Source organism: Mytilus edulis, chromosome 3, assembly GCF_963676685.1.
Source record: "Mytilus edulis chromosome 3, xbMytEdul2.2, whole genome shotgun sequence".
Taxonomy (NCBI): domain Eukaryota; kingdom Metazoa; phylum Mollusca; class Bivalvia; order Mytilida; family Mytilidae; genus Mytilus; species Mytilus edulis.
This window is the reverse complement of record NC_092346.1, coordinates 49,918,084-49,943,297: the sequence shown is the minus strand read 5'-3', so window position 1 is coordinate 49,943,297 and position 25,214 is coordinate 49,918,084. Positions and strand designations below refer to the sequence as shown.

The 25,214-nt window shown below is 31.9% G+C and overlaps 2 protein-coding genes across 2 annotated transcripts in view; one reads left to right on the top strand and one right to left on the bottom strand.

Annotated features, from left to right (window-relative positions):
* LOC139515298 (collagen alpha-1(IV) chain-like) overlaps window positions 1-25,214 on the bottom strand; it is a 120,478-nt gene that overhangs the window by 54,206 nt on the left and 41,058 nt on the right. Inside the window, exons 13-21 of the mRNA XM_071304866.1 lie at window positions 15,995-16,051; window positions 13,975-14,109; window positions 13,644-13,688; window positions 13,105-13,167; window positions 12,259-12,339; window positions 11,801-11,878; window positions 2,097-2,159; window positions 1,538-1,618; window positions 499-660 (exon numbers count right to left, since the gene is read on the bottom strand). Of these exons, the coding sequence (XP_071160967.1) occupies window positions 499-660; window positions 1,538-1,618; window positions 2,097-2,159; window positions 11,801-11,878; window positions 12,259-12,339; window positions 13,105-13,167; window positions 13,644-13,688; window positions 13,975-14,109; window positions 15,995-16,051 (765 nt within the window). The remainder of the gene's footprint in view (window positions 1-498; window positions 661-1,537; window positions 1,619-2,096; window positions 2,160-11,800; window positions 11,879-12,258; window positions 12,340-13,104; window positions 13,168-13,643; window positions 13,689-13,974; window positions 14,110-15,994; window positions 16,052-25,214) is intronic.
* Window positions 20,731-25,214, top strand: part of LOC139514336 (collagen alpha-2(IV) chain-like) — a 54,746-nt gene continuing 50,262 nt past the window's right edge. The window contains exons 1-2 of the mRNA XM_071303434.1: window positions 20,731-21,549; window positions 21,978-22,032. Of these exons, the coding sequence (XP_071159535.1) occupies window positions 21,539-21,549; window positions 21,978-22,032 (66 nt within the window). The 5' untranslated portion in view covers window positions 20,731-21,538. The remainder of the gene's footprint in view (window positions 21,550-21,977; window positions 22,033-25,214) is intronic.

The window sequence follows — 25,214 nt, the reverse complement described above, 5'->3', positions numbered from 1 at the left end:
TTCAGAAAAACATTGTTTCTCACAAATTTTCTGTAATTTTAAAAACATTGTGGTACGCATCTTATTCACAGCAAACTATTTGAGGCCTGAAACTAGCAAAAATGTAACCTAAGATCACTGAACCATGAAATTGAGTACACACCAAAGAAGAGGCTTTGTTGGATAGAGCCACAAATTTGTCCTGGTCAGAGGAAAAACAAATTAAGACGAATTTCCTATTTCAAACATAATATTTCCTGCACATACCAATTAACTGACCCATATTTTACGGGTGTAACCTGTGAATTTACTGAAATTTATTAATGACTGCCTGGGATCAGCAAATATTGCGAGATTTCAGGATCTGACTGGTTTTCCTTTGTAATTTTAAAATTTGTCTTCTCAAAAACTTACAATTTGAACTTAATTTTCTGTTCAACAACTACCTAACAATAGAGAGCAATGGGGTCATGAATAAGAAGTTATTAGTCCTTCTAAATAGAGAATGAAATTACTTACATCCTCTCCAGGACGGCCAGGGATACCTCCCACTCCCGTTGCTCCTTTCTCTCCGTTCTCTCCATCGTCTCCCGTTAGGCCAGGTACTGCAGTTCCCTCTCCCCCTGTCTGATCATTACTATTACCTGGGGGACCTGGAGGTCCTCTACCACCTTTCTGTCCCTACAATATTAGTAGATAAAATCTATAAGACACCAGCAAAACATAAACGTCAAATAGTTGTTAAACCTTTCTAAGACAGCTGATTATTTTTAATTATCATAATTAGGCCAGATAAAAGTATGTGTGTGGTTCCAGTTACATCCTTTAAATCAAAGTACTTGTTAGCACAGAAGGATAAAAATTGCTTTATAAATTTATCAGTGGGAAGTTTAAATTGAACATTGCATTGTCAATATTCTAAACAATGGGAGATAACTCCAATTTTTAAGGATGACCTTAACAATGACATCATTTATATTTTCAGGACAGATATTAGATTCCTGCACCTTGCAAAAGTTATGTGAATTTCTTGATAGGTGTAGTATCATTTTGTGACTTGAATATCTGAGCATGTATTGATAAATTTCTGGAATTGTTCATGGACAGAATGTATAGAATGTTATCATCAATGCTCTAATTTTTTTGTATCAAAAAGGTAGTGATAAGCCTTGAAAGATTTAGATATCAAGTCAGTAAAATTCCATACAATCTTTACCCCAAAAATAGGGTTAGAAGGTTAGCGATTTTTTTTCTCTGATTGTCAAAATCCAGAAAAAATTGTGTGTTTCCCAAGTCTGAATCCAGTATTCTGTTACTATTAGTTGCATTTTAGCCCTAGTGGATACTTCTGATGGAAAAGCAAATGACACAAATATCTCAAAAATGAGCTCCATAGCCTATCAATATTTTTAGCTTATCTTAACTAATGCTCTTCTGACGTAATGTATCAATTTTGAATTCTAGATTTTTTTTAATTTCACCTATATACTGGTAGTACATTTGTATATCCTTAATTATGTGTTTTTTTAATTTCCTACTTTTTATTCATCATACATACCCTGTCTCCTTGAAGTCTTATTACAGCTGGACTTCCCATATCTCCTTTTGCACCTGGTTCACCTTCCATACCATTTATACCCTAAAACAATTCAGACGTTTCAGCAAAATTAAATATGAAGAAATATTATTTATTCTTATTACTGGTAGTACTCAATTAATAGTTTAGGTTACCCAAACTTGAGCATCAAGCTAAAATTTTTCAATCTGTCGTAATTTTTCAGTTGTTGCAAAAATTGTTATATGAAATATGTCTACTGACAATTTGGCTATACCTAGATAATATATTTATCATAAATCTGAAATGTCCTTAAATTGTATGTCTATAGAAATTAAGGCTCCATACTCATTTAAAAAACGTAAGTGCAATTTAGAATACCCATTACAGCTAATGAAATACCAATTGCCATACATACCTTGAAAAGATATCACAAAATTGATGGTTTACTTTCTTAATGATTTGTGGAAAAACATTTATAAAACAACTGATATAAAGATCTACTATATAGTCTAGATTTTCACATACAATTTAGTACTAAACATATACATGATATACATACTCGTAGACCATTATCTCCTTGTATTCCAGGTTCACCATCATAACCAGCTCTTCCTTCTAATCCCTGCATATAATTCAAAGCTTTAATTAATAATTTTTGGATAGCTGAAGGTTAATACAGCCTTCATAGTGGGTTATAGGATTATTAAGATTATGTTATGTATGTAATATTTGCTGTTTTCTGTATGACAGTCAGTATTTTCATATCCATACCAAACATTGGTGTGGCAATTATTGTATGTTTTTTTTCCAATTTTTTGCTGCATGACTTTGTGATTAAATTTTACTTAACAAGAGTGCAAATGCTGAAATGTCTCGCCTTCTTTACTAATCTTTGATATTATGTTGATAGTCCTAAATATAAAGCTTTATCATGTTTATTAGACTATCACATAAACATAACATTAACCAAGAAAACTAAACATTGACCAATGAACCATGAAAATGAGGTAAGGGCAGATGAACCATGCCAGGCAGACATGTACAGCTAACAATTCTTCCATACAACAATTATAGTTGACCTATTGCCAATAGTTTAAGAAAAAGATCATATCATAAGCAACAAGTGTACTAAGTTTCAAGTTGATTGGACTTCAGCTTCATCAAAAACTACCTTGACCAAAAACTTTAACCTGAAGCGGGACAGACGGACGCACAGACAGACGGATGAACAGACGAACAAACAGACGGACACACAGACCAGAACACATAATGCCCTTCTACTATCGTAGGTGGGGCATAAAAACAGACCAAAACAAAACCAGGTGCTCCGCAGGGCGCAGCTTTATACGACCGCAGAGGTCGAACCCTGAACAGTTGGGGCAAGTATGGACAAAACATTCAAGCGTGATACAGCTCTGAATTTGGATTGTGATCAAATTTTTGACATTACATGGTTTTTTTTTACACAAAACAAATGTCAAGATTTTACAAATCAATTAAGGATTTCTTCTTCAAACTTTTTAAATCTAAAATTAAATAGTTGACACAGCATAGGTTTCTAACACAGAATGAATGTGGTCTAATGAACTTAAAAAGTTTTTTTTTTGCCTTTGAGCAATTCACTATGCTGTTGAATATTAATCCTCTCAAAAAAATGTTGGAAGAAATTTTCTTTTTATTTATGAAATCTGAAATGAGAAAAATTTAAACCCCCCCTTTTTTTTTCACATCCCCGCTTCCCTTTTTCCAAAACTGATATCAATTCAAATTTCTAATGGAGTTTGCAACAATAACTACTCTTTTAAATACATTATAAAATATTAAAATGTAAAATAAAGTGCTTGTTATCACTGAATGGTAAAGATTGGTTGGTAGTAAAAGTGAATATACATTGTTTATTGTATAAAACAATAAAAAAAACTTCATCAGCAACATTTTATATTGGCAAATTTCCAATGAAGTTATTTACATAAAGTTATTGGCAAATAAAAATAGAAAATGACATCATAGTCATGTCTGGCAAATTTCCAACATATATTATCAACTACTATTCTATACAATTACATCCCAGCTCCTTTGTTCTAACAGGGGTGATCTGAGCCGGATCACCCCTACCAGATCACCCCAGTTTTAGTTTCTTTGTTATGCATGCTTTCCTTTGTTCTGTAACATTTTGGCGGGAATGTCAAATCCAGTATAAAACTTATAATTAATTATACGGAGAAGACTATCTATCAAAATTCACGTAGAAAAAATTCAGTGTATATGCTAGGATTCGAACTCAAGACCTTTAGCATATCAAGCCACGACACATACCACTTCACCAGGACGACTGGATACGAACTATCAGAAATTTAACATACTTAAAGGAAGCAAGATATTTTTATAACTGGGGCGAGTTGGCAGACCTTTACTCAGTGGTGTCTAAACCCTTTTCGTTATATAAATGAGTTGTCAGACTGATTGTTCAATTTAATTTTACATCGGGATGATCTTACACTGACACACCGCGTCCTTATGGGATAACTATGAAAGAAAGATAACTCCAATTGAAAATTAATTGCTATTGCAAAATATTGTGCAATTAGATATTTCTTGCTATTGTGCAATACTGTGCAATTGAAAATTTCTTGCTATTGCACAATACTTGATATGGAATCCTGATTTGGACCAACTTGAAAACTGGGCCCATAATCAAAAATCAAAGTACATATTTAGATAAAGCATATCAAATAAGCCCAAGAATTTAATTTTTGTTAAAATCAAACTTAGTTTAATTTTGGACCCTTTGGACCTTAATGTAGACCAATTTGAAAACTGGACCAAAAATTAAGAATCTACATACACAGTTAGATTTGGCATATCAAAGAACCCATTTATTCAATTTTTGATGAAATCAAACAAAGTTTAATTTTGGACCCCCATTTGGACCAACTTGAAAACTAGGCCAATAATTGAAAATCTAAGTACATTTTTAAATTCAGCATATCAAAGAACCCCAAGGATTCAATTTTTGTTAAAATCAAACTAAGTTTAATTTTGGACCCTTTGGACCTTAATGTAGACCAATTTGAAAACGGGACCATAAATTAAGAATTTACATACATAGTTAGATTCGGCATATCAAAGAACCCCAATTATTCAATTTTTGATGAAATCACACAAAGTACAATTTTGGACCCTTTGGGCCCCTTATTCCTAAATTGTTAGGACCAAAACTCCCAAAATCAAACCCAACCTATGGTCATAAACCTTGTGTTTAAATTTCATAGATTTCTATTTACTTATACTAAAGTTATGGTGCAAAAACCAAAAATAATGCTTATTTGGGCCCCTTTTTGGCCCCTAATTCCTAAACTGTTGGGACCTAAACTCCCAAAATCAATACCAACCTTCCTTTTGTAGTCATTAACATTGTGTTTAAATTTCATTGATTTCTATTTACTTAAACTAAAGTTATTGTGCGAAAACCAAGAATAATGCTTATTTGGGCCCTTTTTTGGCCCCTAATTCCTAAACTGTTGAAACCAAAACTCCCAAAATCAATCCCAACCGTTCTTTTGTGGTCATAAACCTTGTGTCAAAATTTCATAGATTTCTATTAACTTAAACTAAAGTTATAGTGCGAAAACCAAGAAAATGCTTATTTGGGCCCTTTTTGGCCCCTAATTCCTAAAATGTTGGGACCAAAACTCCCAAAATCAATACCAACCTTCCTTTTGTGGTCATAAACCTTGTGTTAAAATTTCATAGATTTCCATTCACTTTTACTAAAGTTAGAGTGCGAAAACTAAAAGTATTCGGACGACGACGACGACGACGACGACGACGCCAACGTGATAGCAATATACGACGAAAAAATTTTCAAATTTTGCGGTCGTATAAAAACTGAAAAACTTTAACTGTGACCTATGGCATACAGTCCTAAGAAAAAGAAAAAAAACCACAAAACTTAACACTGATCAATGAACCGTGAAAATGAGGTCCAGGTCAAATAAAACCTGTGCAACTGACATAAAGATCATGTAATATGTCCATACACCAAATATAGTTGACCTATTGCATATAGTATTAGAAAACAAGAATGTGTCCATAGTACATGGATGCCCCACTGGCACTATCATTTTCTATGTTCAATGGACTGTGAAATTGGGGTAAAAACTCTAATTTGGCATTAAATTTAGAAAGATCATATCATAGGAAACAGGTGTACTAAGTTTCAAGTTGATTTGACTTCAACTTCATCAAAAACTACCATGACCAAAAACTTTAACCTGAAGAGGGACAGACGGACGAACGAACAGACTGAAGCAAAAATCAGAAAACATAATGCCCCTCTTCTATTGTACGTGGGGCATAAAAAGACAAAAAACTCAAAAACTTAACTATAACCACTGAACAATGAAAATGAGGTCAAGGTCAGATGACTTCTGCCAGTTGGACATGTACATCTTACAATCCTTCCATATACCGAATATACTAGACCTATTGCGTATAGTATCAGAGATATGGACTTGACCACCAAAACTTAACCTTGTTCACTGATCTATGAAATGAGGTAGAGTTTCAAGTGAAAACTGTCTGATGGGCATGAGGACCTTGCAAGGTATGCACATACCAAATATTGTTATCCTTTTACTTATACTAAAGGAGAATTTAACATTACAAAAAATCTTAACTTTTTTTCAAGTAGTCACTGAACCATGAAAAAGGAAACTTCGTAACATGAGGCATCTATATACAAAGAATGAAGCATCCAGGTCTTCCACCTTCTAAAATATAAAACTTTTAAGAAGTAAGCTAACACTGCCGCCAAATCACTATCCCTATGTCGAGCTTTCTGCGACAAAGGTCGCAGGCTCAACAAACATTAGGCTAATGACACCCATTTATTATTTGATCATTTGGTAGATTCATGTCAACAGTTTCAGAAAAGCTTTCTCTCAAAGCTATTGCAATTCTAGTTTGAAACAAATTTTTGGGAATATGTGACATTTTTATCCCCCTTTTTGCAATATTTTAAGGTAAATAAATGCAGAATGTTGCCATGGATATACACAAAAGGAATTACATTTCACCATTTGATCTTTTTTCTGTGGAAGATACTGATTACAAGCATATGCACATGTATGACACTGTGAGTCACACACAGTTGGCTTAATGTATTAGAAAGCCAAGAATAGAAGATGATTAAACATTTTGTGGTTCAATCTTAATTGAGAAGTGCTACCTAATCATGCTAATGCAGCTTGCTTTTTTTCTATAAACTGAAGTAAAGCTTGTATCAACCAACCACTCTAGACAATGGTGTTCATGCAGACATCATATTTTTCAGTATTTTATTATACAAAATGATAGCAAAAATTGAATTCGAAATTGTAATTTGATAAATATGAGAATAAATAACTGTAGTATGATGTTCAATTTAGACGTGTTTTTTTTAAAGGTATCCTTTTTTTTTTTTAAATAAAAGCATACATAGAATTAAATATAATACAAGATGTGAAAGATTGGTCAGTTACAATTTGCAACTGAATAAAAATAAAAAAAAAATTAAATGTGTTAAATTACAACAAGGTGCTCTGCAGGGCACAGCTTTATACGACCCCAGTGGTTGAACCCTGAACAGTTGGGGCAAATTTGGTCACAATATTCAAGCTTGATTCTGTCTGAATTTGGATTGTGATCAAATTTTTGACATAATGTAGGTTTTTGTCACAAAATTAATGTGGTCAAAGATCTGACAAATCTATTGCACAATACATGCAATACTGTGCAATTGGAGATTTCTTGAAACTTTCAAAATTTGAAATTTCAAAATTTGAAATTTGAAAAATTTTGAAAAAAAAGGAAGCCCTTTAAAAAATGGTAAACAAAAAATCCCCCCCCCCCAACTTTTTGAAACCCCCTTGGAGCAATAACCCTTAAACTCAATCCCATGCTTTCCTTTGTAGTATTGAACCTTGTAGTACAATTTCTGTCATGATTGTTTGGAAACTAGAAACATGCTTCTTTTTGTCCCTTTTTTGGTCCCTAATTCCTACATATTTTGGGCAATTAACCCAAAACTTAATCCCAGCCTCCCCTTTATTATATGGTACATTATGGTACAATTTCAGAGAGATCCATACAATTACACACAAGTTATTGTCTTGAAAGTAGAAAAATGCTTGTTTTGACCCCTTTTTGGCCCTTATTTCCTAAACCTTGGCCCCATAACCCCTAAAATGAATCCAAACCTTCTACTTGTGGTTTTAAACATTGCGGTATAATTTTAGAGCAATTGAAATACTTCTACACAAGTTATTATCCTGAAACTAGAAAAATGCTAGTTTTGGGCCCCTTTTGGACCCCTAATTCCTAATCAGTTGGGACCTTCATCCCCAAAATTAATCCCAACCTTTCTTTTATGGTATTGAACCTTCTGAAAAAATTTCATGAAGATCTATTCACTTTAACTAAAGTTATTATCCGGAAACCAATGTGTCTTCGGACGAGGATGACGCAGACGACGACATCATATCATTCTACGATACCAAAAAATTTATATAAAAAATGATATAAAAACAGAGTTCCAATGTCCCTTGTGCTGCACTTATTTAATATTTACAAGGGGCATCACTCTTTTGAAAAAAGTTGATTGTCCACCTTTATAAAATTTGTCCTAGATATCACTGATATTAACCATTAGTAAAAGTTTTAGTAAAAATCTGGTAGAATTGTACCCGTGAAAGTGCTTGCATAATTCAATTAGGAGTCCTATAATAATATCTGTTACTTTTGTTGCTTTACTGTTTTCTATTGTAATTTTTTAAATAATATGTAAAGGGAATTTATTTTTTCATTAAAGGATCAATTGACAATTTCAGCCATGTTGACCATTTGAAGTTTATTATATACAACACAATTAACTCTGTATGATATCTCTTATCTATAAATAGCTTAAAAAAAATATCAAAGTGATGGAAATCACTCATGGAAAGATTGGAAGAGTAGTTTGAATAATTTCATATTAAGGTATGGTGGGGACAAAAGAACAATAAAGCATTATTAATGAAAATTCTTCTAGTTAATGTTACCAACTATCTTTGTAAGACATAAGATCTAGACCAACAGCTAAGAACTTTAAAAGTGTCAACAAAAATAATCTAAAAATGTTGTTTTGGAGCATTTTGTATGTTAAAACATAGGATACATGACATTGAAGATTAAAGTTGTAGAGTGCCTTTTGATCAATTTAAAAAGTATTTTTCAGGACAGGGCATTGAAAATGTACTTTTTCAATATAAACAAATAAAAAACTTTTTATATTGAAATGTGGATTTTTTCTTGATTGCAAAAATACATATTCACTTCTTATAAAAATTCAAATGACTAAAATAGACATAATGATTGATTGGGAATAAACCAATAAAAAATAGTTTGTTATAAATGTAATTAAAAGTTTTAAAATTTTAAAACTGTTTCAAGCATAATATTCATATTTTATTATATTTTTTTTTTTTAAGATCTTGTTAATGCTTTATTTATCATTTATCTTTCAGACATAGTTTACAGAATCACTTTATGTAATGTTGATCAAAGGTAATAATAGGCAATAAATAAATATATCTTCCTTATATATCAAACATCTAATATATACATTTGTGTATTAAATTATGAGGTCAAATATTCACTGATATTTGTATATATTAGGATGTTTATTGTAAGGTTTGTATAATTATGTAAGACTGAGGTTGATAAGTAATGATGTCAATTTGATTGACAGTTTAGGGATGGGGCATTGTAATGAAGGTGTAATACCACCATTGATTTTCCCCTATTAGTCTTTGTTAAATTTGCACTTTTCAAAAAAATGTGCAGAATTTATCCTTGTTTCAAATAAAGAAATATTTGGCATGAGTAAAGTTTTATCCTGTCCAGTTCTATAGAAAAAAAATCACATAACATTTCATTGCATATAAGAAAATAACCATCATTGGAAGTTAACCAATCAAATTTCTCCCCTTATTTTATCTGTGTACAAGGTTTAGTCACCATGTAACCTCAAGATTACAAAATTTTCTATAGAAATCCCAAATAAAAAATAATGGTGTTTTGAAATACCCAAGACACATGTTTATGACACAGAAATGGGTTTACTGCTATAAAATGTAGGATTAATTACCTACAACTGTCAAATTCAAGGGAATATTTTTTCTACCTACTTTCGTATACAACCAGATGTGACGTACCATGATTTGGTGGTACTACACCTTAAAGGTCCACCTTGTCCCTGATTGTTTGATGATAATGACAGTTGTCAATCATATAGTATTGTATCAATACTCAATTCCCTTATCAAAATGTTTAAAAAAAGCCTTCACTTCAACACACCTTAATGACATAATTCTTGAATGAACTGCTCCAATTATACCCATTTTTTCACAGTTTATATGTTTACTATGTGCACATACATGTGAACTATAGAGAACTATATTTCAGTGTGAATAAATTTAGTAATAGTATCTAACCTGTCGTGTTGTTAGGGAGGCCAGTGCCTAAGGAAAGATTTAGAACAAGTTCCAATCTTTCCAAAAATGCCTTCAATTATCTTTCATTGGCAACTACTCCTATCAAGGGTTCTTTGAAAATTTTAGCCATGTTCATTCATTTCAACATCTTATTAAATAAAACAAAAATGTTGTTTACTCTCTCTCTACCTGATATAGTTTTGAAATAAACACCAAAAATTGGTAAAATTATCCTCCAAGGGCAATAACTCATATAATGGTATAATGGGTCAATTGGCAATTTCTGCCATGTTGACTTATTTGAAGAATTTGTATTACAGAGCTTTTATAGCTTTTTATAATTTCACTCTTTTGTACATGGATATAGATTCTGCAAAAAATTCAAAATGGGTAAAAATCCTCTCTTCAAGGACAATAACTCCTCTGAAGGGTCAATTTTGATAATTTGACTGAATTAAGAATCTTGTGTTAATTATGCTGAACAGTTTTAAAAATATTTAAAGATATCCAATATCTACTATAGTTTCCACAAAAGATGAAAAAAAGAATAAACATCATCTTCTAAGGGAATAACTCTTTTAAAGACAGTTGATGATTTTGTTGTTTTTTTTAATCCTAGTTTTAAGAATCTAATAAAAAAAAATCATAAATAAAAAAAAAAATTGGTTGTTCTGAGACTTTTAAACCACACAATCAACTAAAATAGAATTCCATAATATAATTGTATTTTTACAGCATCACAACCAAAAGCATGAAAGTGCTAACCAGTGTTAACAATTCAATTATAATTTCATATACAGTCAACTCTCGTTATCTCAAAGTCAGCCGGACCAGATAATTATTTTGAGATACGGTACATGTTGTTCGACTCAAACAAAAACCAGAAGTTTGACAGACATGTCGTAAATCAATTACAGTGGTCAGAGATCGGAAATTTAATTACACGTGTATTGTCAGATGAACTCTTCAATCTATTTAATTCCCAGAGGTCATGTTTTGACATATTTGCATTAGTTCAAGATAAATAATGAATTTTGAATGTTTTTGTTAACCTTGGGACTGTAAATTTTGTTCCACTCAACCGAAATTTCGACTCATCAGGAGTCGAAATACATACATTTATATGGAACAAAGTTCGGGAGCACGTGATAACCTGGACTCATCCGAAATTTCGAGTCAACCAAGTTTGAGACAACAAGAGTTAACTGTAGTTTGGAACAGCAACTAGTATTGCACAGTTCAAAGGTCCTGAACAATATTTGTTTTAGCAAAGAATATTTTAAAAACCATAAAAAAAACACCAAAGAGAATGTACTCCTTGCAAAAAACAGTGTTTCACTTTTAAAGACCTTTGTAATTTTGTAGATACAAACCTTTATAAAGGATAGTACCTAACCATATTTTTTTTAAATTCTAATTTTTAATTTATTTGATTTTCTTTGTTTTAAGAATTCTAGTAGGGAACCTATATTACATTACATTTATTGTAGTAATAAAGCATTATTAAAGATGTTTCGGCCAATGGCCTTCTTCAGTTTCTTTATTTTTTCTTCTTAACTACATGGTAGACATTTTTCCTTTCACAATCATTAAGATGTTATAGATATTATTTGATTATGTTTTTTTGTAAACAATATTTTTTATTTTGACATAATCACATGAACATTCCAATATAGCAGTTTAATAGGGATTGGAAAACAAGTGAATTTTCACTTTTACAGTTTCCTCTGCCACTATATTGTATACTGACCGGTAATCCTTTTGGGCCTGGTTCTCCTGTCTCTCCTTTGAAGCCTAATCCAGGAAATCCTAGATCTCCCTCTTCACCCTAAAAAGAGAACATGATTATAAACATCATTTATTCATTTTTTTATGCAAATATTTTATACTTAAATTTAAATGACAATTTCTGTTTTAACTGAAGACTAGATGGTGTTATTCATTTATGATCTACAAGTTATTAAAATTATTTTTTCATTTTTTATAATGCAATGTTTGAGTTAAGTATGACATCCATTATCACTGAACTAGTACACATTTTTGTTAAGGGGCCAGCTAAAGAACGCTTCTGGTTGCTTGATTCTCTCCCTGTATTGAAGACCCATTTGTGGCCTTCAGCTGTTTTCCACTCTTTGGTTGGGTTGTTGTCTCTGACATGTTCCCCAAATTTTATTTTAGTTCCATTACAATCATTCATAAATAAATTACCTTTGGACCCCTAAGACCGGATGGTCCTCTTGAACCTTGTAAACCAGGCAATCCATTGATACCATCACCTCCTCTTATACCCTGTATAACACAAAAAGATGGATTAAAATAGTCCAAAAGTCTGAGATAAATTACAGCTCGTCTCTCATTTACTTACCGGTCCTTGCTAAATGTTAATTTTCTCTGCCAAATATGTTATCTGTACAAAATAATTTGTAAAATAATTGATCCAAAAATTCAAATATAAAAAAAAATCAACAAGTGACAGATCAACACAATAGTTCATGAATGCAAATAGTGCTGGAGCATGTTGGGTTAATTATCAATGTTGGTACATGTAGGTCAAAAGTTAAAATTTCTTGATATTTGATATATGGATTATATATTCTGTTATAACCATTGACTTTAAAAATGATAAATGAAATAAATTAGAATTTCTGATGAAATAGAGATATTTTTCACTTTTTAATTCTGAAAGTATAATGCAAATGTTGAAAATAAAATAGCATACATACATTATATGCAAAAAAGTCGGTAAATCAACTATGACTAAAGGTGCAGTGATAAGTAGGCTCTGAGAAAATGCTTAGACTATCAATACAATGTATAAATCCGGTTTTGATTTCACTAGTAGTTTAATATGTTGTTTTTTTTCAGAATCTAAACAATTGTGGTTATTTATTGTTTGTTCCCCAAAATGAAAACAACTTAATACCATTGGTAGAATTTCTATTGTTTGGTTCGTTCTTAACCAATCAAAACGTTTCGGTGTACGCTTTTGAAAATAATACTCAAAATGCATTAGATTCTGAAATGACTAATTGAAAAAATGTTATGCTGTCCTACCTTAGTTCCATTACAGCCAGAAAAACCAGGTGGACCAACTATACCCTCTATTCCTTCAATACCCTGTAAACATCATAAAAGTTTATTCAATAGAAATCATATTATACAATTATGAAGTCAAACGATACTTTATATGTTAATCTTTTTCGGCTGAAGCAACTACAAATGCTGATCTTTTCTTGGCTGAAAGATGAATCACATTTTGTGTCTAAATTGTCAATATCTATTATTAAACTGATAATTTTAACATATTTTGGTATAACAGTTATCAATTTCCAATTTTACTTTTTAAAATACAGTTTTTCAAGCTTCTATATGTCATACAAGTAACACAAAATCAGAAGAAAAAAAATATATGATTTAACTGTTTCATTGTACTAAATTTAACATAATACAATAACATATGTGAATATTTTCATCCAGAATATAAAATCACAAATTTGTAAGCTCAATTTAAGAATAGTATCTTAAAATAGATGAATTGTTAAAATTTGAAGTGTTCATAAAAAAAAATGCCATAAGAGTACATGTATACTTACTGGGGTACCAGGTACACCTGGAAAACCTGGAGAACCAGCTCCACCCTGAAGCAAAGAAATAATGCAATGATTTAGAATAACATTCCAAGAAATCTGTAAGACTAGAACATATTATAAGTTCTATACACAATTATTTATAAAATAATAAAATAAATGTCCAACAATTATCAAATTTTCAATTATGGCTTATTCTTATACCTCTTTATTTTTAATGTTTTGTTTTTTTCTATTTTTTATTAAGAGGTAACAATTCTATCAAACATTATAAATGTAAAGATTAATTAATTTTACTCTGGTCTTTTAAGAAAAATACAAAGTATATGATACCAACCCTAATTCCTTGATTACCCTGGCCTCCAAATTCTCCTCTATCACCAAAAAATCCGACTTGTCCATCTCGACCCATTGGGCCCAAAAATCCAGGCAATCCTCTAGGTCCCCTCAAGCCTGACAAACCTCCAACACCCTGTAAAATAACAAAGTATTTACTATAATCAAAGAAAAACATATCATATCTGCAAACAATTAACAAATCTAAAAAAATCTCCATATATTTCTGATTCATAGAATATTTGTTAAAGATGTTCATTCACTTTTCTATTTTTCCCAATCATTCTTACTTAATTCAAAGAGCTGAAGTGCTGGAAGGGCAGTTGCTACATTAAATTGTTAATCAATGTTTTTGTGACTTTTTTAAAATTTCTGTTTATGTTGTGAATGGTTGTGGGTGTTCCTTTAATCAGGAAATACAAAAGAGTTTTATTTTTCATCTGCAAGATCTACTATTTATGAAATAAATGTAGAAAAATAAGTTTTTAAATAAAAGTTCAATTAAAAATCTTTTGCTGAAAAGGAATTTTGACTGCATAATTAGTCAAGTAAATAAATGTATAATAAATTATCTGATTTATCTCCCTTGAAGAATTAAAAATTAAGTTATCTCCCTTATTGTATAAAATAACTTATCTGTCTAGTTGAATTAACCCGAATAATTCAGTCTTAATATTCCGCTGATCTACGAAGGCTACATTAACGCCTGAACGTCTTCCTCAATCAAGATCCTCAACCGGAATTTTCAATATGGGAATTTTGATTTAAGAAGGAGGAGTTCCGGATGTTAATTGATGTTAAATGATGTAAACTGATGTTAATTGATGTTAATTAATTATTATCGGATTTGTGTTAATTGAACACACGTGTTAGGTAAGACAATTACAAGAGAGTTGCGCAGACTCATTATCCTCATCGCCGCTGATTGGCTCTCTCTCACAGAGAGCAGGCGACGCGGCCAATGATCACAAGGAGTTCAAGCCCTTGTGTGGGAGAAAATCGGACACGGAAAGGGCTTGAATTATTCGAGTTATAGTTGAATCAAAAATCAAACTAAGATTTTTTTATTTGAAACAGAAACTATAAATAATGATTATGAAAATGAACTCTTTTTATAACTTTTCTAATCAGATTTTATGTTAACAACAAAAAAATGCAGATGAACATGACAATAGTTTCTGTTCAAAGGTCATCCTTGAAGTCTTTAATGTTAAATAAGCTTTTTATTTTTCGTAGTGATAATTCTTTTTTATAAACTGCCATCATAATCTTAAGTTATTCAATAAAGAAAAATTACTTCCAGAATTTCAGTATATTTCATATTTTAAGTAGCAGATATTGTCGAACCAGGATAGCAATGTTTCAAACATAAAAATTCCAAATAACCTTCAGATTCAGGAGAATATTTACAATCCCATTAAATTTCTGGTATGAATCAGGCTAGCTAGTAAAGTTGGGTTATAATACATAATATTATTATAAAATAATCGTCTTCATAAATTTGACTTTGAATACATTACATCTGGTCCAAGGACACAGTAATTTGTTGTCTAGGAATTCAGTCCCTAGTGTGATCAGTGTATAACTTGGATTTTAATTTGATACACTTTCCCAATTTATTTCTTGATATTTAATGCATGAAATATTAAGTAGGGGGATGAAATTACATCTTTTAAAAAAAGTGGGGTGCAGAATCTTTATGTTAAGCAGTGATTTGGTCCAGTTCAAAAAGGTCAAATTTTTATTATGTCTGAAGCTGTCAAACTGAATTCTAGACCCCCTTTAAACAGAATTGTCAATATTTTGAGTTAGAGCTAGTAGAAGTTTCTATAATTTTGATATTATTTGTCCCATACAGTACACTATACTGTAAAAATCTTTTTGAGCTAGAGCAGATGTGATTTTTTTCATTTAAATTTATTGTCTAAAAGAAATGCACTACGAAATAACTGTGTTCTCAGGCCATCTGGATGAATAATAATCAAGTATATTTTCATGAAAAATCAAAATGTAACCATTACCCTGACTCCCTTCTGTCCAGCACACGTACATGTTGTCTGGTGACATCCTTTACACACCTGTAAGTAGAATAACCATGTGTAAGTGTATGATATAACTATATAAAGGAAAGCTTTGATTAATTGATTCAGGATAAATGTCTGATGGCAAATATTTCAATATTAAGTTTCTGGTGGCAAATATTTCAATATAAAGTTAACTGTTTGTACCATATAAAAGAGAGACGAAAGATACCAGAGGGACTGTCAACCTGATAGATCGAAAATAAACTGACTACACTATGGCTAAATAAATATACCTGCTTTGGACAATTTACAATACTGATTACTTACATGTATTTTTATTAAATGTGCTTGATCACAATATATAACCAGATCTTGCTCTTATCTCCTTAATTCTATGTGTGGAAAAGAAGCAGCAAATAAAAGATCTAAAATGTTTCGATTGAACCCATACACATCAAAACTGCAGATAACTTAGCTGTGTACAGACAAATAGGTACAGGTCAAACTAGCCAGAAATACAATGTACATTCTAGATGCTTTTTCAGAGCAACTTATAATAAAAGAGAGATATTGGCTATGTCAATAAGACAGCAACCTACCAAAAGAAGTAACCAAAATGAATTTTGAGGGCAACATAGGCCCTTAACAATAGAAAGGTGTACACAATTATACAATATATGATTCTAAATTCTCCAGTCCAGTCCACTCTAAAGTTGTGAACAAAAGATTTACCGTATGGCATTTAATGGATGAGAAAATAAAAGGGATGCAAGATAATTTGCCAATGACACCAAATGACAACGAAGTTAGCAATTTGTGAAGCAGAAGGTGAAGGTCAAATAAACCTATTTCTTGTTCAACACAATAGAACTCCATATTTGATAGATTTTTGCAACAACAAAAAAATGACTTGAGCATAAATAAAGTTAGTATCAGAGAAACAGATTCAAATTCAGACTAGACTACATGTACAATGTAGCATGAAATATACATGTGTAGGTCAGTGTGACCTTCTTTTTGTTGGAGGTTACTAATTTCCTGTATCTTCATACAAAAAGTCAACTTTTACTCAAATCTCAGAACCAATTTCTAACTACAATTAACCATATTCTCTTAACATATAACCACACAATAAATCGTTAAGCCTACAGGTGGCTCAAGTGGCAATTTTGAATTATGCTAACAAAATTGTACAATTTCAATTACACAAAACCTATGGCACTGGTGCAGTTATTAGTCTTGTATATTTTTTAAATTTCGTTTGGTTTATATGTTTTGGTGTTTATTGAGTCATCCATTTTTCTCTGAACTAGTGCACATTTTTGTTAAAGGACTACGGGTGCTGAAATTTTCTCAATGTGTTGAAAACTTTTTGGTGGCCTTGGACTGTTTTCTGTTCTTTGGTTCCAGTTGTTGTCTCTTTGACACATTCCAGATTTCTATTCTTAATTTCAAGTTAAAATTGAATGCCTGTCTAAAATTTGTTTAAAAAAAAAATGTACAAAATAGTAAAGTGGGGCAACACAGCTGTGTACTTTATTTAATTTGTATGTATGATCTACCAGGGCAGCACATATAAACTACAGTTAGTAACTTAATGTAGGGAATATCCATTTAACTTCAAAAGGGGGAGGGGTATTTTTTTCCTTTGACGCCAAAAAAATATTGTGGTCAAACAGATGACAAAAAAAAATTTCTGAATCAAGATTTTTCCCAGAGGACCTCTAGCAATAAGAAAAAGATACATGCCAGATCCCCCTAAAAGAGTAAAAAAAAAAAAACAGAAAAACTGTTAAAAAGTTCCCTCTTTCAATTTCATTTTGTATTTTCAATAAGACAAAATAAAATTGCCAAAAAAAGGGGGATAGCAAATATTTTATTTTACAACTATTGAAAGATAGGAGGCAGGCCCCCTTTTCCCCCAATATAGAGCTTTTTAGCACTCCTACTACAGAAATTCATTTAAGCAAGAGTTCCTGAGAATTCAGAGGGACAAACATTGATGAATATCCAACCATGATAAAACATAAACGATCTTATATCATGAATACTAATTTAGCCTTTGTATTTTACATTTTGCTCTTTTATGAGTTTTGTAAATTAATAAAAATGTTAATTTCTAGTTAACAATTATGCATGTAAGGTTGTTCCTTTGAATAATCTTGCTTTTTTTGTATTTCTGTTATGTAAACTTTCATGTTATTTATGATAGATATAGGAAGATGTGGTGTGAGTGCCAATGAGACAACTCTCCATACAAATAACAATTTAAAAAGTAAACCATTATAGGTTAAAGTACGGCCTTCAACACGGAGCCTTAGCTCACACCGAACAACCAAGGCCGTAACTAGGCATCTTATTTTAGTGAGGCTAAATAATTGAGCCGAGCGAAGCGAGGCGAAATTTTTTTCTGGAGGGTATGAAATGAATGGTGCAAAATCCTGCATTCTAGGCATTTTCAGAGAGTTTGATAATGTTTTGAATTTGGACACTTTTTATATAAATTTTTCATATTTTAAGACTTTTAATTACTAACACCTAATTTTTAACAACTTTATTTAAATTTATATGTAAGATAATCATCCAAATATCACTGATTTGAGTCTGCTGCTAGAACATAGAACAAACATCGATTCAGTAGAGTTTGCCAAATTTTTCTATGGCCGGTTCAGTCAAATCGTTTCAGAATCATAATTTGGTCTGCTGATATCCTTATCGCGATGAACATGGAGCATGACAAGACCGCACAATCTCTTGCCACTCATGCATGCTTTTTTCCAAGTTTTCAGTCGTTTCAGGGCAGTCTGTGTTTCTAAAGGTAGCACATTATCATCAACACAATGATCAATTGTCTTCTTCCAATTCCTTCTCCATCAGCACTTCGGTAGCAGCATCGGTAGTAACAGTTTTGTTTGCAAAATGGAATTAAGTTTTCCTGTAAGCACCATCATACAGTCGCAGTTACAAAATATTAAACTCGTTTTTATGTTGGCAAAGAGTAGACAAACTAGGAATAGAATGAGATAAGATACATATATATGATTCTATCTAGTATAGAGTAAGTATATGATATGGGTACAGGGGAATTGGAATAGAGTTTTTGACGTTTACATGTAGTTCCGTAATTTCAAATTATTTCTGGAAATAGTTGGTGGTATTTTAGTTCCAGAATCTATAAATTTAGGGGTTAGGGGTTGGGGGTGCCCGATTCCGAAACCCCGAATATAAAGAAACGAAATTCCGTAGTCCCGAATAAGTAAAGACAAAATCCTGTGTTAAAGGTTCTACCATTCCTCAATAATATCAAATTGGAACATGGAATATTCTTCCAATTTTTAAGGTTAAAGAAACATCATCATGGATAAAAGCTAATCCATGCATTCATGTTTCATATTATTTATATTTCATTTATCTGTAAAGAGAAAGATTAAAGTTCGTGAAATGAATACGCAGACAGGATTGCTCCCTTCCGAAGACCAGTACTTGATTTGTCAGTCTACTTATCCTAATGAAGTTATATACAATACTCAGACTCTGTTCACAAAAAACTAGTTTACTAGAATTATTCCTTCTTTACCTTCAGTGTCGCTTTTCCTTTATCTGCAAGAGCGTATTTTTAATTAGAGATCCAGGATGATTATCGTTACTAGGTTAATGTAATCGAGAAACATCACCCGTTGAGATGCCGAGTTATATCCAGGAAGAATAGTTTAAAAGGAAGGATGACAAGTTATGGAAATTAATGTTGAGACAGAACAACAAATGACTATTATATTTATAGATATATGTATAAAAAAAAATCAGTGTCGAAATTTTAGTGAGGCAATTGCCTCACTTGCCTCAAGGGTAGTTACGGCCTTGACAACAAGCTATAAAGGGCCCCAAAATTACTAGTGTAAAACCATTCAAACGGGAAAACCAACGGTCTAATCTATATTAACAAAACGAGAAACGAGAAACACGTATATATTACATAAACAAACGACAACTACTGTACATCAGATTCCTGACTTAGGACAGGTGCAAACATTTGCAGCGGGATTAAACGTTTTAATGGATCCAAACCTTCTCCCTTTTTCTGAAACAATAGCATAACATCACAACAAAGAAAAACATACGATAAAATATCAATTGGCAGACTTAACTCAATCAAAAAACGTATGATTAAACAATGAAGTCCATTTGACTGGATTCACACTTTTTCTCTTAGAAACCAATGTACGTCACAAAATGTGACATTTAAGATGGACCTTAATTCGTTCTTTTATTATTAAAGGCACAGACTTCGGTATTGCTATAATAGTGTTCGCGATCCCGTTTACAAATAAGAAACAGACTATACTTACAGCTCCTAAAGAGATGTCTACAATCAGCGTGAAAACTAAGAGACCAAATAAAAATGTCCGTCCGTTCATTTCTAAAATAATTATCCTAGTTCTCCACAAACATTCAACAGCGGAAAAATCCTAAAATCCGCACCACAGATCTTAAATTTTCTTTTTAACTTTTCCGTGGTAGCAGACTACATTTCCACCATTTTCTATCGTGTAAAAATGCAAATGTATTAAAGCGCAGTCAGTTTCCTCAACTCCTACGCCCTTGCGCGCATGAAATAACAGCTAAAACTTTTTTCTTACAGTTCTCAAACATACACTTTTTAACGGAAATTCCTAATCTAATATAATGCACTTGTCGGGATAAAATCAAAAAGTACTAGATAAAACGTTCATGACAAATCCCACTTTCTGTACTCAAGAACTTTTTCCTATGTCGGATGTTTGTCATAAACGCAAAATTCTTCATGAATTACATACACTCTCGGCATCTGTCAATCATATGCAAATCAGTGTTGATAAGATAATAAGTCTTTGTATTAAGTTACAAATAGATAAAAATTAACAAATACAAGGCTCTTTTCTGTTTCTTATGTAACAACATAGATAAAGCTGGACACTTTCAGTAAAAGAAAAATCTCCAAAATACGCGAAACAAATATTTTGGAAATTAATATTTGGATACAACAGACAGGAAAGTTTATTTCATTTACATGTTCAGAACACGTGGATTAAAAAGAAACAATCAAGTGTCGCTTTTTCATAGAAATTATTAATTGGGAAGGGATAATATTATTTTATTGTTGTACTAAAATGTGTGACTTTGATATAAAATGTGTAACGCAAGGTCCAGTTAAAACTTATTAACTTTTGCCTGTTTAACATTTTGCGCGACCAACAAATTACAAGCGCCGCCCACCGCTTCCAAATCGGTAAACTGCAGTGGCACTATCTTCAGCCGAATTACACAGAAAGAACGGAGATCACCGTACTCTGAAAGCGGCTAGCTTTTTAATGCTTTCTTGAAAAAACAAACTTATTCTTGAAGTGGAAAGTGAAATTTGGCTGAGATTTATCTCAGCGGATTGGAAGCGGCAGATCTGGCCGTCTGAGGACATTTTAGGAGTTTCCAGAGGAGACACACAAATATTAGCGGTCTGATTCCGTATACTTCTACCGTAGTTCTTTCCATTGTTAAATTTAAGCCATGAATGAATGGTAAGTGCTTTCTATATTATTATTACAATTTTTGTTTGTAACTCATATTTGAAATTTCAATAAAAAATATTATTTAAAGATTTTGCGGGTGGTATTGCATTTCTTTGGGCGACCTATAGTCTGTTTCAATAAGTTAAATGCAATAATGGCGGGCGACTACTGTAAACTCCATGGATACTTATACATCAATACGAGAAGATGAAATAACGAAACAAAACCATTTCTTAATTTGCTTTGATACATTGCCTTTTTATTTTAATATATCTATGATACAAAGAAGTTATTGCAGATTCCTCGAACTATAAGTTTCTTTGAATTTTTTTTAGGGAATATACAACCATTTCTTGGTTTTTCATTTAGATATTCCTTGCGGCTATCAAATATTTCATTTTAACATTGTAATAATTTTTGAATGTCATGATTTTTAGGCTTTTGAAGATTGCCTGTCTGATATCATTATGTAGTTATCACGCCGTGTTAGCTGTAAGTATATGTTATTAATCTTATATAATCTGCTATTAATGTTGGGATATCAGTAATCCCTTTTACCATGTTCACTCTTATCATTATACAGCTGTGGTATACTGACCCGTGTATATGTTTGCAATTGACCGAGTTTATTGACCATCGGTATCACATTAACAACTGTCAGATAATGATAAAGTTTTACACAAAACTGAAAGGAAATGGTTGCAAAAGTTCTTATTTCTCGCCACAAAGACTTATAAAGAGCCTGTATGATATTTTTTCCCCATTTCGACACAATGAGTTACTTAATGATCTTGTTCAAATATCAGACATATTAAATATGTCTTTGAGAAAACAAATGATAAAAGCTATAAATTGACTTGTTTGGAGCTTCTTATATCTTTTATTACACGCTGTGCTGAAAGAATCCTACCAAGTCCTGATATAACTAACCCTTAATAGAAATAGGATTAAGGTATATATATTTTGAAGCTCGACACGAATTTCTCAAAAGGAGTATCGGCAGATACCCATTATACATGGCTTTCAAATACTGATATGAATTACGTCACCATATCCCCAAACTGATCTGCGTTCACGGTGAAAAATATCATTGTAGTGGCTATAAAGCAGATAATTGAGACAAGGGCACCCTTTACTATCTCTTTCATGTTTCATAGTTCCACTTTTTCATCATTTCATATGTTCTTGCTCTAACCCATACAGTCAAGGCATATTGCAGTAACTGGTTTATTATATATATACGCTCTGTTCATCTATACTATTAGAGGGCACATAATACCAAAAGATGTTGCAAAATTGTCTTGATAGCAGCAAGAACACATGAAATACTAGAAATGGAAGATAAATTGAACTATTAAAGAGAGCATTTATCAAAAAGAATCTTAAAAAACACGAGGGGTGCATGCAACAGGTGCCTGTTGGTTGTCATGCATATATATACAAATACAAATTTTTGATTCCAAGTAATTTCTGCAGATGAGTCACAGTGACACTATCAAGTGTACAATGTAATTAAGTTATATTCAGAGACATATGTCTAAAGTATATAACTTGAGATATATTATTCCATGCAATAAGCTGTACGTTAAACTTGTCTGCAGTAGTAACTAGTAGGGATTTATTGGTGTCTTCTGCAGATTTATAAATTAGCAATACATTTTTCTGGTGCCATAGTCAATCTCCAATATGAGTTTTTAGTTTTAATTGAGTGAGCACCCACTTTTGATAGTTTATATATTTAGATTGTTAGTTTGATATATAAATATATGTATTGTTATGTAACTGTTTCCAATTGTATTATTGGTTTGCGTGTTCTGTGGTCCTTTTTGGTAAACAAAAATATCCCAAATTCTTTTTATACACGAACATATGAGAAAATATAAAAAAACTTTTTGATAACTGAGTACAACAAAATCATGATCCTTGTAGGTTTATGAAGAAGAATATCTACAGCAGTTCTCCTACGCTTTCTAAACGAGTTTGCATAGTAAATACACATAAATCTATCACTCATATATAATTTATCCACATAAGTATATAAAATACAATGGTCGATTAATATAAATTGTTTTACACTAGAAATATTTCAATAAAATAAGAAGCGTTTTATTAATTACATGCATGAAATAGTGTGAAATTATTTATGTTTGGCTGAGAACAGGAAATCTCCACAGGATATTGACACTAGAGAGAAACAGCTGTGGTAAGCCTGAAGCACTTTGTGGGGCGTCTAGACCGTCTTAGTCAGCATCTTGCTATGTTAAGATTCTCAACCACTGTCCATTCATAAATTATACATGTATAATTAACACATTCATAAAACTGAATAAACAAAGAGCCATGTCACGTTCCGTTCAAGATGCACTGACATAATTTGTTGATTAAAAGGGAGGGGGGGGGGACATTTTTACGGAGGGGAAGGGGGTCTGTTCACATGCTCTAGTACAGTAAAATTCACACCGTGGAAAATAAGATAAAATTAACTTAATTTTTAATGTATTACTATAAAAAAGATGTGGTATGATTGTCAATAAGACAACTCTCTACAAAAGACCAAATTACACATAAATTAACAACTATAGGTCACCATACAGCCTTCAACAATAAGCAAAGCCCATAACGTAGTCAGCTATAAAAGGCCCGAAATGACAAATGTAAAACAATTCAAACGAGAAAATTAACATTCTGTAAGCATATTACCGACACTTGTCTCTGAAAAAATACCGATATAATACCTTCATGTGTGTATCAAGGTATAGAAGGTGTTTTCTGACATTTATAATTAAGTGCCTCTGTAACTTTGATCAAACACACTTAGCATTGGTTGGTACATTTTCGCATAGAAGTTTTCTTGTAAAATTATTTATTTATTGCAATCAGTTTTAGAGAACCGTACTTATCAGCTATAGAAGTAACATGAGAAAAGTTTATCATCACTGATATATATCACAAACACACACATCAATCTTTTTCCTCCAAAAGTCAGTTAAAACGGCATTTCAAACATTAGCAATATTCCCAAGAAAATATCGTAAACATTTTGTTATCGTTATATCAATTATATAAGATCATATAACTATGAATTTTTGATAATATAAACCTAATTAAACTTCGATGTGAAGGGCATTGTCCTGGTTTTACGGTGGCACTATTCCAAATAGAACACCCCTTTTCCTTCATGCATTTAAACACAAAATACGGCAAATATTTACCGAAAGAAATTATGCAGACTTTGCAAAAAATACAAAATTCAGAACAAGCATCTACACTAGCTTAGTGACCTGAATGACCAATCGGTCACAGCAGTGACACACTCAATTTTCTCTAAAACATACTAACTGTAGCTTTGTATTACCATTGTAGTGGCATCTTCTCAAGCCAAGGGTTCAATCCTGTCACCATCATGATGATCTCTCAGAGAGGAGGTAGATATAGGAGAGAAGGTGACTGGATCGTAACCCTTGGCCAGAAAAGATGCCTTAACAAAGGCAGAACGGTAAAAGCTAGTGTAAAATATCACTGACCAGGTAACCTGCAAAGGTACACTAAGGAGGCCCCTCATGGGGGGGGGGGGGGTCCTAGTAATCACATAATCACCATTTTTTTGCCAATATAATCACATAATCAATAAATATTTGCTTATCTTTAGTAATCAAATAATCATAAACTAAAAA